The following is a 14,571-nucleotide window of genomic DNA, read 5'->3' as shown; positions in this document are numbered from 1 at the left end:
ATGGTTTCGACTTCCACATCGCCCTCGACTACGACCCTGCCTGCCGTCCGCCTGTACTTCTGCCCCGCTGACAGCTCTCCTGCTACCGGACCTCCCTGCACGTCTACCGACTGCGAGTTTGCCTCTTCCCTCGGCACCGTGCTTTTTGTTTGTTTACTGTTTGTTTGGCTGGATCTATGTGTATGGACTTTGCTTGTTTTGACTACGCTCCTGGGACTCGTCCCGAATAAAGCCCTGACGGGACTTTATCTAACAATTGTTTCTGAGTCGTGCATTTTGGGTCCAACCCCCACGCACCCGTCTCAAATTCTGCTTTTTCAGTTGAATTAGAATGATAATTTTAGGGCCAGTATTCCTGCTTCGCCAGTAGAATCAGAGACGGGATGGACGACACATCCCGTCTGATTCTACTGGCGAAGCAGGAATACTGGCCAAAAAAGCAGAATTACAGACAGCAATCCATGAAGCACATTAACCCTCTAATTCCACTGATGCAGCAGGAATTCTACAGAGTTAGGAGGGTACACAAACGGCGACAGCGGTCTCATTCATGGATCTCTGCCATTTGGTATTCCCTCGCTCGATTCAGATTAAACTTCCCGACCATTTCGATGGGTCGATTTATTGGTTGGCTAATTGCTGGGGAGTTATTTATTCCCTTTCTTGTTTACCCCTTCCTCCTCTGGGTTGCATTCCTTGTCTCTAGGAATGCCCCCAGAAAATATTAGTGGTTATTTCACATCTTGTGGGTAACTTTCATAACCTAAATCGGTCGCGTTTGGACCTCCGACCCCGCTCCCTTACAAGGTCAGAAGAGAATGGCCAGGATGGTCAAAGCTGACAGGAAGGTGACAGTAACGCAAATAACCACACATTTCAACAGCGGTACTGAACACACAATGCATCAAACCTCTAAGTGGATAGGCTACAGCAGCAGAAGACCAATAAATACCTAATAAAGTGAGTATATAGAGTCTCCTCTGATAGTATTGGAACAGCAAAGTTAATTCCTCTGTTTTTTCTATACACTGAAGACAATTGAGTTTGAGGTCAAAAGAAGTACATGAGATGACAGAATCAAAATTCTTTTTTATTTCCTGGTATTTCTATCTAGGCTAGATTTGTTGAACAACTTAGAACACCTTTTGTATCAGACCACTGAATTTTTAGGTGAGCAAAGGTATTGGAACGTGTGACTGATGTGTTTCTTGTTGTACCCAAATTTATTGGTTAAACAATAAATCGTTCTGAATGTCTACTCTTGGTTTTTGCCTGTGAAGACTGCATTTGTGTTAGAAAAGATAAACCAGAGAGCTATCTTTGGGAGAAAAGTAAGCCACTTTGAAGCTTAAAAAACATAAATTGGTTATGAAAACTTACATTTTATCACATAGCCTTTGAGTGACCCTATCTTCATTTTGCTTTGATAAAGACAATGGGCCTCATTTATCAATATTTTCCGAACTCTGCGTGCAAATGTAGGCCATGTGCGAAACAAACTAACAATTTCCACCAGATCTTCTGAGTTTGTGCAACACACAAACAGTACACGTAACAGTGCACGTAAACCTCTAATAATTAAACAAGAGGCAAAAAACAAAACAAAACATTTACAAATTAAGCACATGTTCGTTGTTTCTCACCAAAGAAATCGGATCAGTCTTTTAATATGTGCTCTTTCCGAAGTAGGCTATGCCATGCCCCAAATCTTCTAATAGGCTAAAGCAATACACTTTTAACGTGTTTTATGGAATTTATATTAAACTGCACTTCAGCAATAATTAATCAGGATTACCAGAATGAAACATCACCCATTTTAATTTTGAATCCTGTTGTGTTTTCATATGATATGAATAATTATAATATTTAATTAGCTTAATCATTTTGCCCAAATCAAAATCAAAATCAAATTGAAATTAATGGAATAACAAAGGGCGGCACGGATGGTGCAGTGGTTAGCACTGCCGCCTCACAGCAAGGAGGTCCTGGGTTTGAATCCCCGTCGGCCGGGGCCTCTCTGTGCGGAGTTTGCATGTTCTCCCTGTGTCTGCGTGGGTTTCCTCCGGGTACTCCGGTTTCCTCCCACAGTCCAAAGACATGCAGGTTAGGCTGATTGGAGAGTCTAAATTGCCCATAGGTATGCGTGTGTGAGTGAATGGTGTGTGTGCCCTGTGATGGACTGGCGACCTGTCCAGGGTGTACTCCTGCCTTTCGCCCAATGTATGCTGGGATAGGCTCCAGCCCCCCTGCGACCCTGTTCAGGATAAGCGGGTTAGGGTTAAGATAATGGATGGATGGATGGATGGAATAACAAAGCACGCTTTACAACCGTGCGCTTTCATTTCCGCGCACAATATGAAGAGCCACTTGTGAAGTTCGATCGGCTCCTACGAAAAAACTGACATCCAAAAACATTAATAAATCCCACATTATTTGTGAAAATGCAGAACAGAAAACAGGCATGAACATGCAGCTCGACCGCCAGGTGCTCGTAGTGAGGGAACCATAAGGCGACCAGAGCTGGCAGACCAGAGTGGTCTAGCTGGGGAGTATGGAGTGATTAAGGATTGTATGTAAGGTGGGGCAGTCCCCTTAGCATCCTGAAATGCCAACACTAGGGCCTTGAATCGGACAGTATATTGGGCGATCGAGGTCGCCTTCCAGGGGAAACTTTAAGGGGAAATTACACTTAAGGTGTTTTATGCAACCAGGCACTGGTCTTCAACTTTCCCAAACACTCGCATGTCACCCCCCTGCTTACTTCCCTCCACTGGCTGCCTGTCATGGCTCGCATCAAGTTTGGTCCCAGCATTCCAAGCAGTTAATGGGTCAGCCCTAGCTTACCTCCAAAAGATCATCAGACCCTACACACCTGCCAAACTTCTTAGTTCGGCCACCACAGGCCGCCTGGCGCCTCCCCCTCTCTGAACTTCCACCTCCAGCTCACGACTACTGTCTGTTCTGGCTCCACGGCGGTCAGAACAGCAGAATCTCTTGCAATCTCTTGCAAGTTAATTTTGTTTGGCTAAGTAAGCAGTTTATTCATACATTTGCGTGCTACGGTATTGCTATTTAAAAAAAATAATAATAATAAAAGGAAAAAAAATGATGATCAAATAGGCACTGGCCCTTATCTTTGTTGTACAGGTAGCTGTGAAAATTGTACTTCCCACTAGGGTCTTTCAGCGCACTTATCCCTGGTATGGGTATGCACTTTGCACTTTGTTGTACGTCGCTCTGGATCAGAGCAGCTGCCAAATGCCATTAATGTAATGTAATGCCATTTATTTCATGAAAGTTCAAGCATCACCCATGTGAAAAATTATTTCCCCCCTTAAACTTAATAGACACCATTTAACAAACACACAGAGAGCCCTCCAAAGAAAACCAAGACATACAGATGTATCAAAAGCACATCAAATAAATTGTACACACAGCAATGCAGCACACAGGTCCAGAGAGGGGGTAGGGGAGGCGGAGTACAGGAAGGTTTCACCACCTTTAGCAGCACCATTTGCAACACAATACTCCCAGTAATTTGATATCAGTCTTTTAAATCACACACAAAAAAAACATGTTCCTTTTGTCTAATATTACACTTTGTGTAATATGGGTAATATTACACTTTGTGTAATATTAATAATCAGTAATCAGAGATGTGTGAGACTGCAGATTGCCTCTTTGGGCGGACGGGGCTGTGGGTGTTGTGATAATGGCTGACAGGTGGGTGTGTGAGTGCCAGGGCCCGGATTGCTGACATTAACTCCTCTGTGTGATTTTATCACGGCCTGTGTGCCCCTACGGCCACCATCCGCCATGCGCCAGCAAGCAGCTGCCACTTCTCAAACACAAAGATGTGGGGCGGCCTGTAGAGTAGTGCTTAAGGTAAATGACTGGGACACACAAGGTCGGCGGCTAATCCCGGCGGCTAATCCCGATCCGCACAGCCGTTGGACCCTTGAGCAAGGCCCTTAACCCTGCATTGCTCCAGGGGAGGATTGTTTCTTGCTTAGTCTAATCAACTGTATGTCACTCTGGATTAGAGCATCTGCCAAATGCCAATAATGTAATGTAATATAAGATGGGATATGCCCTTGATGCAGGTATACAGTTCACAGAGTCAGTACCAATAAAGAGTTACAAGTTTTTAAAACTTAAAAACCGACATTAAACCCAACTTAATGTCCACTTATCTATTTAAGGAAGATAATTATTTAATAAACAGATTCGGACAAATAAGTTTATCCTTCCAGGAATTATTGGCTACTTGTTGCCTAAAAATCTGGGTTTTGGGTTTGCTCACATCTGATACTTGAAAAACATGTATTTATCTAGCATTATCGAAAAAGGATCTCATTATTGAGAGTCTCCCATAAATGTTATTGCCTTTCTCTTTCACCAAATGGTTTACAGTTAATTTACTGGTGTACAACATTAAATTACTTGCAGTCTTCCTCATTTAATACTTTTAAATGTAACAGTATAGATTTTGAGACATGTGGAGTATACAACTAATTATGTCATTTTGTGATACACTCACACACATCCACACATAACATTTCACCTTCTGTTTAGAACAGTCATAGGTTTTTTTTTTATGAGTTTTGTTGAAATATTTGGAATTGCACACCTCACACCTACAATTGTTCATGCATAAAACACTGCTTATTTTTGCCATGAAAATATTGCTTTTATCTGGTAGGCTTAGTTTGTATGAAGCTTGTTACAAAGCAGAATAAACATACTGTATCGATTTCAGCAAAAGACACACCAGGCGGATCATCTTTCTAAGCCATTCTTCCTCCTTTATTAAAGCTTGAACAGACACTGTAAACTCAAGTAGGGGATTCGCAGAACTGGCCGAACGCTAGCTACACCCTCCATTTCTGCGCTCCACCATACAAATTCTCTAATACTACACAACAGAATCTGACTGCCAAATTTGTACATAATCCTGCATTAGCTACATTGATGTGAGTTTCTAATTTCCCCTGAAAGGGAAATATTTGGAATTGCGCACCTCATACCTACGATTGTTCATGCATAAAACACTGCTTATTTTTGCCATGAAAAGATTGCTTTTATCTGGTAGTACATTAATACCAATAAGCATAATTGTATCCTGTTTACCGATATTGTGCATTTGCAATGTATCTATATAATAATACATTGATACAATTATGCAAATTTAAGATAAAATCCCTGATACGTTACAATTTTTTTTGTGTGTGGCTTAGTTTGTACGAAGCTTGTTTACACAAAAGCAGATTCAATTTACAGTATCAATTTCAGCGAAAGACACACCAGGCGGATCACCTTTCTAAGCCATTCTTCCTCCTTTTTTAAAGCTTGAACAGACACTGTACTGGCCCGAATGCTAGCAACACCCTCCATTTCTGCGCTCCACCATACAAATTCTCTAATACTACACAACAGAATCTGACTGCCAAATTTGTACATAATCCTGCATTAGCTACATTGATGTGAGTTTGTAATTTCCCCTGAAATGTAATGTCCCGCTTCACCACCTTTAGCAGCAATAACTCTAACCAGATGCTTCCCGTGACTTCATATCTGTATTTCACAACTGATGCCGACATGTTAGTGCTTGGGGGGCGGTCCGCGGGCATGCACAACCCCCTCTCCTCAAGGAGGAGTGTGAAAACCTTTTCAAGGTGAGGGACATATAAGTCATATAAGATGGGAAATACTCTTTCTTTTTTGCAAAACCACTGAAGAAAGACACTTGAGGGGCGACATGGCTATATAGATGCCAACCATTTACACTTCACCGAGCCACAACCAATACAGGTAACTTCTCAAACCATAAAAAACTAACTGAATAACTACAATTAATCATAAATATATACTGCATCTTACTCCCACAGAGACACTTACTATTGAAGGGAGGAAATACTTATAGCCACTTAACTATTTAATGACTAAAAAATTTTCAGAAGCAATGCTGACAAATAAGCATATGCTTACCAAAATGACTGGCTGTTCAAAGTCTGGGTTTTGGGTTACCCCACATGTGAAAACCATGTAATTATTAAGTTTATTGAAAATGGATATGTCATTATTATTGATGGTTTCACGATTCAATTATATTTTTAGGAGTTTTGTTGAAATATTTGGAATTGCGCACCTCATACCTACGATTGTTCATGCATAAAACACTGCTTATTTTTGCCATGAAAAGATTGCTTTTATCTGGTAGTACATTAATACCAATAAGCATAATGTATCCTGTTTACTGATATTGTGCATTTGCAATGTATCTATATAATAATACATTGATACAATTATGCAAATTTAAGATAAAATCCCTGATACGTTACAATTTTTTTTGTGTGTGGCTTAGTTTGTACGAAGCTTGTTTACACAAAAGCAGATTCGATTTACAGTATCGATTTCAGCGAAAGACACACCAGGCGGATCACCTTTCTAAGCCATTCTTCCTCCTTTTTTAAAGCTTGAACAGACACTGTACTGGCCCAAATGCTAGCAACACCCTCCATTTATGCACACTCTGCGGTCCACCATACAAATTATCTCATACAGCACAACAGAAACTGCTGAATTTGTACATAATGCTGCATTAGCTACAGTGATGTCAGTTTGTCATTTCCCCCCAAAGCGTAATAGCCAGTTCCACCACCTTCAGCAGCAAGAACTGCAACTAAATGCTTCCTGTAACTTCTCAGTATCAGTCCGGGGGCATGCACACCCCCCTCTCTTCCAGGAAGAAATTCCATAAAAATTCTATAGAGTGTGAAAACTTTCTTCTTTGCAAAACCACTGAGGCTGATGTACACTTCACAGAGCAACAACCAATACAGGTAACTTCTTAAACCATAAAAAACTAAGTGAATACAATTAATCCTAAATATATATTGCATCTTACTCCCACAGTGACACTTACTATTGAAAGGAGGAAATGCTAATAGCTGCTTAACTATTTAATGAAGAAAAATATTTCAGAAACGATGCTGACAAATAAGCATATGCTTACCAAAATGACTGGCTGTTTGTTCTAAGTCTGGGTTTTGGGTTACCTCACATGTGAAAACCATTTTTTTTATTGAAAAAATTCTGTTTTATTGAAAAGGGATCTGTCATTATTATTGATGGTTTCATATAAATTATATTGCCTTTCTCTTTCATTGTCTAGTTTACAGTTGAGTAAACTGGTGAACAACATTACATTACTTGCAGTCTAGCTAGTTTAATTGTAATACCCTGTATTCTCTATCCTGTAGCACTAATCTACTAATCCCGACTAACATAGAATTTGTACAGTACTAATTATATTAACACACTAATGTGTTCGTCTAACTAACTAACGTTCACTAGTTTTGGGTATTTATTTGGGTTTAATCACTTAGCTAACATATTAACATTCTCTCTATTTCTGCACTGCTCTGAACCTCCCTGTTCTATCTCTGATTGCCTGCCTTAATTCTGCGAAGTGTTTGCACCTTCTTCATTCCTTCCTCATTATTGAATGATTGTCCTTTATATTACATTACATTAATGGCATTTGGCAGACGCTCTTATGCAGAGTAATATACAACAAAGTGCATACCCATAACCAGGGATAAGTGCGCTGAAAGACCCTAGAGGGAAGTACAATTTCAACTGCTACCTGCACAACAAAGACAAGGACCAGGGCCTATTTGACCTTTTTTTCCTAATACAAAAGTAAATATCACATACCCTTTCATGTGTCTCACCTGATGTCCATTTCTTAGACCGCCCTCACTCCCGTGCCCCGCCTAGGTTGTCTCATTCTTCTGTGTATATATGCCCCAGTCTGAGTCTTCACGTTTGCCAGAACCTTTTTGCCTGACTTCGAGTTTTGCTTATTCCCTTCTGTTTAGTCTGCCTGTGATTTTTGATATTTGCGGCTTACGACTTTCCCTGTGCCTACACCTTTGGACCGAATGAAGACAACGTTTTTTTTTAATACTGTGGTCTGCGATTGGGTTTCCAGCCTCGAGCGTAACATTAATAGTTTCAAATGCTCAGTATTGATTATTTTCATACGTGTGGAGAATACCAACTGGTGAACTAGTTATGTGATGCATGCGCGCGCGCACACACACACACACACACACACACAGGACATAGCATCTCATGTTTGAAATTCATGTTGCTGACTTTTAAGTTTTATAAGTACACAGCAAACATTTTAATATTTAGCTAGCACTCTTGTGACTAATATTGCAACCATATCAAGTTCCTTTATCAGGTGATGAAAAAAGATTAACCCTCCAAAGAAGTTGAATTTGAGTAATAAGCAACACAATATGGAATATAAATGATAAATAATATAATTACTCATTTGTAGCCTAATATAACTACTCCTTATCAAATGCTGTACCTGCTTTACCATAGCAACAGGAAGCAAACAGATCTTTGTGCTCTAAAGAAAGGATTCAAATTGGCAGAATTTTGGATTCCTAAAAATGCAGATGGATTTTTTTAAAATTATGTGGAGGATTTGTCAACCGTGCAGAGGAAAACGGCTGCAAGCTTGGTGTGTGAGCTATGACAAGGATTATCTAGAAATAAAATGAAACACATATCTATTGTGTGCACTGCCTTCAGTTTAACTTGGAGGTAGAAGACTGAAATTACTTAATCAACACATTGCATTTTATAACATATTGAAGCGTGGCTTTGTTTGTGTAAAGGCTTGTTTACAAAAAAGAAGAGAAAGAAATGTACTGTATCGATTTCAGTGAGAGACATGCTAGGCAGATTACTTTTCCAAGCCTTGCTCAGTGTATCTGTATCATTTTTTAATGTATTGGTATAATTAACCTGTTAATAATTTCTTGTAACAAAAACCTACATCTGTGTAGTTAATCACACGGACACAGGATTGACTGTGGAACAAGCCATGTTTACTGTCGTAGCTGTATGCTTCCAGTTCAGAGGGCACTGTGCTCAAGTACACTGTAAGCAACTACACAGTTTATAACAATATGTTTCTTGTATATGCAGGTATGTATGATGTGCTTGAGTATGTTGAATACAGTTTTTAAGGGTTTAAAAAGCTTGCTGGTGCAAGCTTGCTGTGTTTAGGTTTGCGTTTTTGTGTAAAGGATAGTAGCACACGGTCCCCATCGAAACAGTTGTAATTGTTATGTCTTGCATTGCATATATTATTATTTTGGGCTATGTGAGTTACCATAGTTGGGATTAAGCTAAACCTTATGGGTAATCCAGTTTTGTTTTACGTCAGAATGACGAGTGATGCCAGTCTTGTAACATGCAACTTCTGAGTAAACTCCTCCGTTGTTATTTAACATATTTCTCTGCCTCTGTCTCGGTTCTTTTGGAAGTAGTAGATGTCCAAAAAGAGTATAGACATAACAGTAATAATGATTTGGCTTCATCTAGAACTGTTGGTTAAACCTGGTGAATTAAGGTCTGGTTAATGAATGTGTCATAACCGATTATGTAGCTGTTAGGGGAACCGGTCGGAACCACTCCCAGACACCTGTAAATAACAGGCTTTAATCAAAGTACACAGAAACAGGTCAATGTCCGGCAAACAGGGTAATACAGGGTAAGCTGTAATGGGGTCAAGTCTAGGCAAGGGGTTCAAGCAACCAGAGAAATGAACAAAAGTCGATCTGATAACAGCTGTCCATTGGTCTCCGTGTGAAATCTAGAAGACAGGTTTGATGTGGCTCCAAATTAGTCAGAGCGCAGAATGCTCGCCAGAATCGACTGGCAACTGGGATATCAGGGCCAGAGTGAAAGCGGATTACCTAAGGCGACCCCCAGGGGCATTACTGGCTGCAGCCACTAAGCAACTGGGAGGAAGCACTGACTCTGGACGGGGCCTGCAAACGGGACAAGGGGTTGGGCTTAATGTTCCTAGAACCCGGTCGGTAGGATAGAGTAAAGTGGAACCAGGAAAATAATAGAGACATTACATTACATTACATTACATTACATTAATGGCATTTGGCAGACACTCTTATCCAGAGCGACGTACAGTTGATTAGACTAAGCAGGAGACAATCCTCCCCTGGAGAAATGCAGGGTTAAGGGCCTTAACCCTGCACCGGGGATTGAACCACCGACCATGCGGGTCCCAGTCGTGTACCTTAACCACTACGCTACAGGCTGCCTCCTGAGACCACAGAGCCTGACACAGATGGGATGGAGGCCCCCTCTAGCCAATGATGGGACTCTTAAAATGCCATTTTTACAGTCAACAGCTCTTGGTCACCAATGCCATAATTCTTCTCAGCCACAGAGAAGAAGGCGCAGGGGTGTATCTTGTCATCTCTGAGGCAATACCACTGCCAAACCGGTGTTGGATGCATCTACCTCCACCATAAACTGTTTAATGGGGTCAGGCACAGACAAGACAGATGCAGAGGAGAAACAGTGTTCAAGTACCTTGAAGGCTGAGCTCGCCAGGGAAAAGGTACTTTAGAAGAGGTGAGGGGAGTGAGAGGGTCCCCACAGAGCTGTAATTGTGAATAAACCGCCAATAGTAAATGGTAAATGGCAGGCATTTATATAGCGCCTTTATCCAAAGCGCAGTGCAATTGATGCATTCACCCATTCATACACACACTCACACACCAATGGCAATTGGCTGCCATGCAAGGCCCCGACCAGCTCGTCAGGAGCATTTGGGGGTTAGGTGTCTTGCTCAGGGACACTTCGACACAGCCCGGGTGGGGGATCGAACCGGCAACCCTCAGACTGCCAGACGACTGCTCTTACTGCCTGAGCCATGTCGCCCCAATGGAAACTAGCGAACCCAAGGAATCTGGACCTGTTTGTGGCTATTCGGCTCTGGCCATTCTTGGACCACCTTCACCTTCTAAGAGTCCATCTTGAGTCTTCCCTTCACTAAACCCCAGGAATTGCACTGATGGCTGACTGAACTCACACTTTAAGGTAAAGTTGATTCTCTCGAAGTCGCTGGATAACTTGGAGCATGTGACGGACGTGTTCTTCTGGGGACTGAGAGAACATGAGGATATTGTCCAGGTACACATATAAAAACTTGGATATCATGTCCCAGAGCACGTCATTAACCATGGCCTGAAACACAACGGAAGTGTTAGTGAGCCTCAACGGCATCATCAGATACAGATTGGCTATTGAAGTACATTTTCCATTCGTCCCCTTCTCAGCCGATTTTGCGAAGACATTGCAGCCTTGTAAGGGGGAGAAGGCAGAGGAGATTAGTGGTAGGGGGAAGCAGTTCTTGATTGTGATGTCATTGAGGCAACGGTATTCAATGCAGGGGCTAATGAACTGCTCTTCTTGACCGTAAAGAAGAATTCTCCAGCTGGGGATGAGGGTAGGTGAATGATTCTGGAGGCCAAAGATTCATCAGTGTATCTTTCCATAGATTCAGTCTCAGGAGCGGAGAGGGAACACAGGCGACCTCTTGGGGGTGAGGTTCCTGGAAGCAGGTCAATGGGGCAGTTGTAGGCACGTTGAGGAGTAAGGGAGAAGGCTTTGGAGCAACGGAATGCCTGGCGGAGGTTGTGATATACACTCCGCAACTTGGTGTGATCGATCGCCTCCATCTTCTGAGGTGGCCGGGGACTCATGGGACTGGCAATAGTTTGAGATGAATACTACATTCTCCAGGAAATAGTGCAATCCCTTTAAACACAGCAAACAAATCTTTGTTGCTTGTGTGTGTTTTTGGCTGTGCCTCAACCATGTGTATGAATTTAACCATGTCCAAATCTAGACATGCTTGCATGCCAAAGACGTGCGATTGTGTAGACTATATCAAAGTCTAGCATGTTTTTTCTCCATATCTGCATGTTAACCTACAAGCCCCTCTTACTTTCAGCATCTCCTCACTATATCCTGAGAGCTTGCTGTCTTGTAGACCTAGTACTAAATTTCCAAATATTTGGTGGAATGTGTTGACTGGCATTATATTAGCCTTGGCACCTGTGTCTATTTTAAATTTCATTTTGTGTCTCAGTTCCCTACTTCCACCTCTGCAAAGGCCAGTTCCCGAGCTGTGCTTGCATGTTCTTTTGTGATAGTGTCAATAGCCAAAATCAATCGGTCAGTCGAAGTAATTTGGTCGAATCAAACAACAAACTCTAGTGTACCAGGTCTTAAGATGATATACAGTAATTTAATTAAATATGAAGCAGTCAATTAGAATGAGAAATTGAAATCATACATTCTTTATTGAATGTAGGCTCACTCCTTCTAATTTACAAAACCAAATACAATAAAAAAAGACATTAATTTCTAAGTATGCCAGACCTTGCCAGATTATTTATTTACTTCATACTCACTTATGACAAGGACCAGTCCATCTAAGATGACATTGAAGTTATTAATCAAAGTGACATTATGTTGATGGCTAGTGTACTTCTGCTTCCATCAACAAAAGTGAAATCTAAGACAAATAATTGCAAAATTCAGGCAGTAATCTACACATTCATGCAAAACAAATTGCATCCTCTAGTTTCTCCATGAACAACAGCAACATTGCTTAAAATCTGTTACACAATGTAATAGCAATCTGTAAGAAAAATATTTAATTCGCATTTCTTCATTTTTCTTCACAGGGCACAATATGTCATCTGCATCAAAAGGAATACTACGTCCTTTTGTAATCGCAATCCTTATACTGGGTTTTTTTGGGATTTTATTTTTTACTTATTTCAAGATGCCCACTAGATGGCTGTCAAATCAAGTGAAATTAAAAGCACCTGCACCAATGGTGAAAAACTTTGGTTCCAAAAAGGAACAAAGCCAGACTATTGGTTCCAAAAAAGAACAAAACCAGACAATTGGTTACAAAAAGGATGAAACCGAGATTCCTGTTTCCAAAAAGGAACAAGACCAGACTATTATACTAATCTGGATGTGGCCATTTGGCAGTGCCTATGATCTCAACTCCTGTAGTGCTCTGCTTAACATTGATGGCTGTCACCTAACAGCAGACCGAAACATGTACAGCAAGTCAGATGGGGTTATCTTCCATCACAGAGACATTCACTGGGATTTATCCAACATGCCACATTCACAGCGCCCATCATTCCAAAAATGGGTGTGGATGAACATAGAATCACCCACAAATTCAGGAAGGAATCCTGCTCTCAAAAGCCTGTTCAATTTGACTATGAATTACAGGAAGGATGCTGATATTGCAGTGCGTTATGCGACAATTGTTAAAACTGAGGAGAATAACTTCAAAATACCAAGCAAAAACAAGTTAGTGTGCTGGGTTGTGAGCAACTGGAACCGAAGTTACAGAAGAGTGACATACTATTATGAGTTGAAGAGACACATTGATATAAATGTCTATGGACGGGCCTTTGGGAGACCAGTCAGTAGCCAAGACTTTGATGCCACAATTGCCAGTTGTAAATTCTATCTGTCATTCGAGAACTCAATCCACAAAGACTACATCACTGAAAAACTATACAACCCACTGTCCGTTGGCACAGTGCCAATTGTTCTTGGGTCATCAAGACAGAACTATGAGGACTTTGTCCCAGGTGATTCCTTCATACATGTGGATGATTTTCCCTCCCCGCAAAAGCTGGCTGAGCACATCCGGTTCTTAGACAAGAACGAAGACATGTACCAACGATACTTCAACTTTCGTAAACAGTTTGAAGTAAAAAAGACTTCTGCATTTGTCATAGGCACATGTCTTGCCTGTAATTATATTAGGACACACTTCAATGAATACAAAGTTATCAATGACCTTAACACATGGTACTGGGGATGATACAAAGCATAATATCTAGAATTTTGTTATGAAAGCTGCCATCTACAAGTGCCACATACCCTATCAGTGCAGAGTGAGGGACTGTCTTTTCTCATCTTGTTTTTTCATAATTTCAGATTGTAAACTAGATTTTCTTTCTCCTGTAAAATTCTGAGCACAAATTAACTGTCAGTCTCACAATTTAGCATGAATTCCTCCCTTTGACTGTTATGTTGTTGTACAATTTTGAATATGTTTTCATTTCATTGGCTTGTCCAGTGTATTCCAGATGTTTATTCATCACCATTATTCCACATGTAATTTTGCTGTGCACTCCACAGGTGTATTTAGAATATTAGTTTTGTTAGCTTTGCTCTTTGTTAGTCCTTCCTCCAACACCTCAGCCCATTGGTCATTTTAAAACTCCTGGAGATGATTGTGAATAAAATTGATGGCTCTTCCCTGGACAGTGTAATATTGTTTGTAAGGTGCAATATTGACTGTTATATTTATTACCTTCACTTTAAGCTCATATGGGAATTGGATTTCATCCAATCTCGAGACAGAAATAGATCTACACAACACCATCTTGATCGTTAATCGAGGGCACTGTTGTTTTAATTTTTTCTCAGCCTCAAAATGGCTTCCTAAACTGTCATTCTCAGAACTCCTGATGTTGAGAAAGCCAATAACAGACCTAGCCCAGTGTTGACGTCCAGCAAAGTCAAGGGGAATTGTGGCTCTAGAGGCAGGAATCCAGTGAAAATAAAGTTTTTTTAAATAAAATGAGGGCTGGGGGAGTGGGTGAATACTCTGGTTACTCTGGAATT

At 41.0% G+C, this 14,571-nt stretch overlaps 1 protein-coding gene across 1 annotated transcript; it reads left to right on the top strand.

Annotated features, from left to right (window-relative positions):
• The first annotated feature begins 12,742 nt into the window (after positions 1–12,742).
• LOC133128289 (4-galactosyl-N-acetylglucosaminide 3-alpha-L-fucosyltransferase 9-like) lies at positions 12,743–13,762 on the top strand. Its single transcript, XM_061241676.1, has one exon. It carries the CDS (start codon positions 12,743–12,745, stop codon positions 13,760–13,762), a length of 1,020 nt encoding a protein of 339 aa, XP_061097660.1.
• Positions 13,763–14,571: the final 809 nt, after the last annotated feature.

This window comes from Conger conger, chromosome 5 (assembly GCF_963514075.1).
Source record: "Conger conger chromosome 5, fConCon1.1, whole genome shotgun sequence".
In the NCBI taxonomy this organism is placed as follows: Eukaryota; Metazoa; Chordata; class Actinopteri; order Anguilliformes; family Congridae; genus Conger; species Conger conger.
This window is presented reverse-complemented; position numbering and strand designations above follow the sequence as displayed.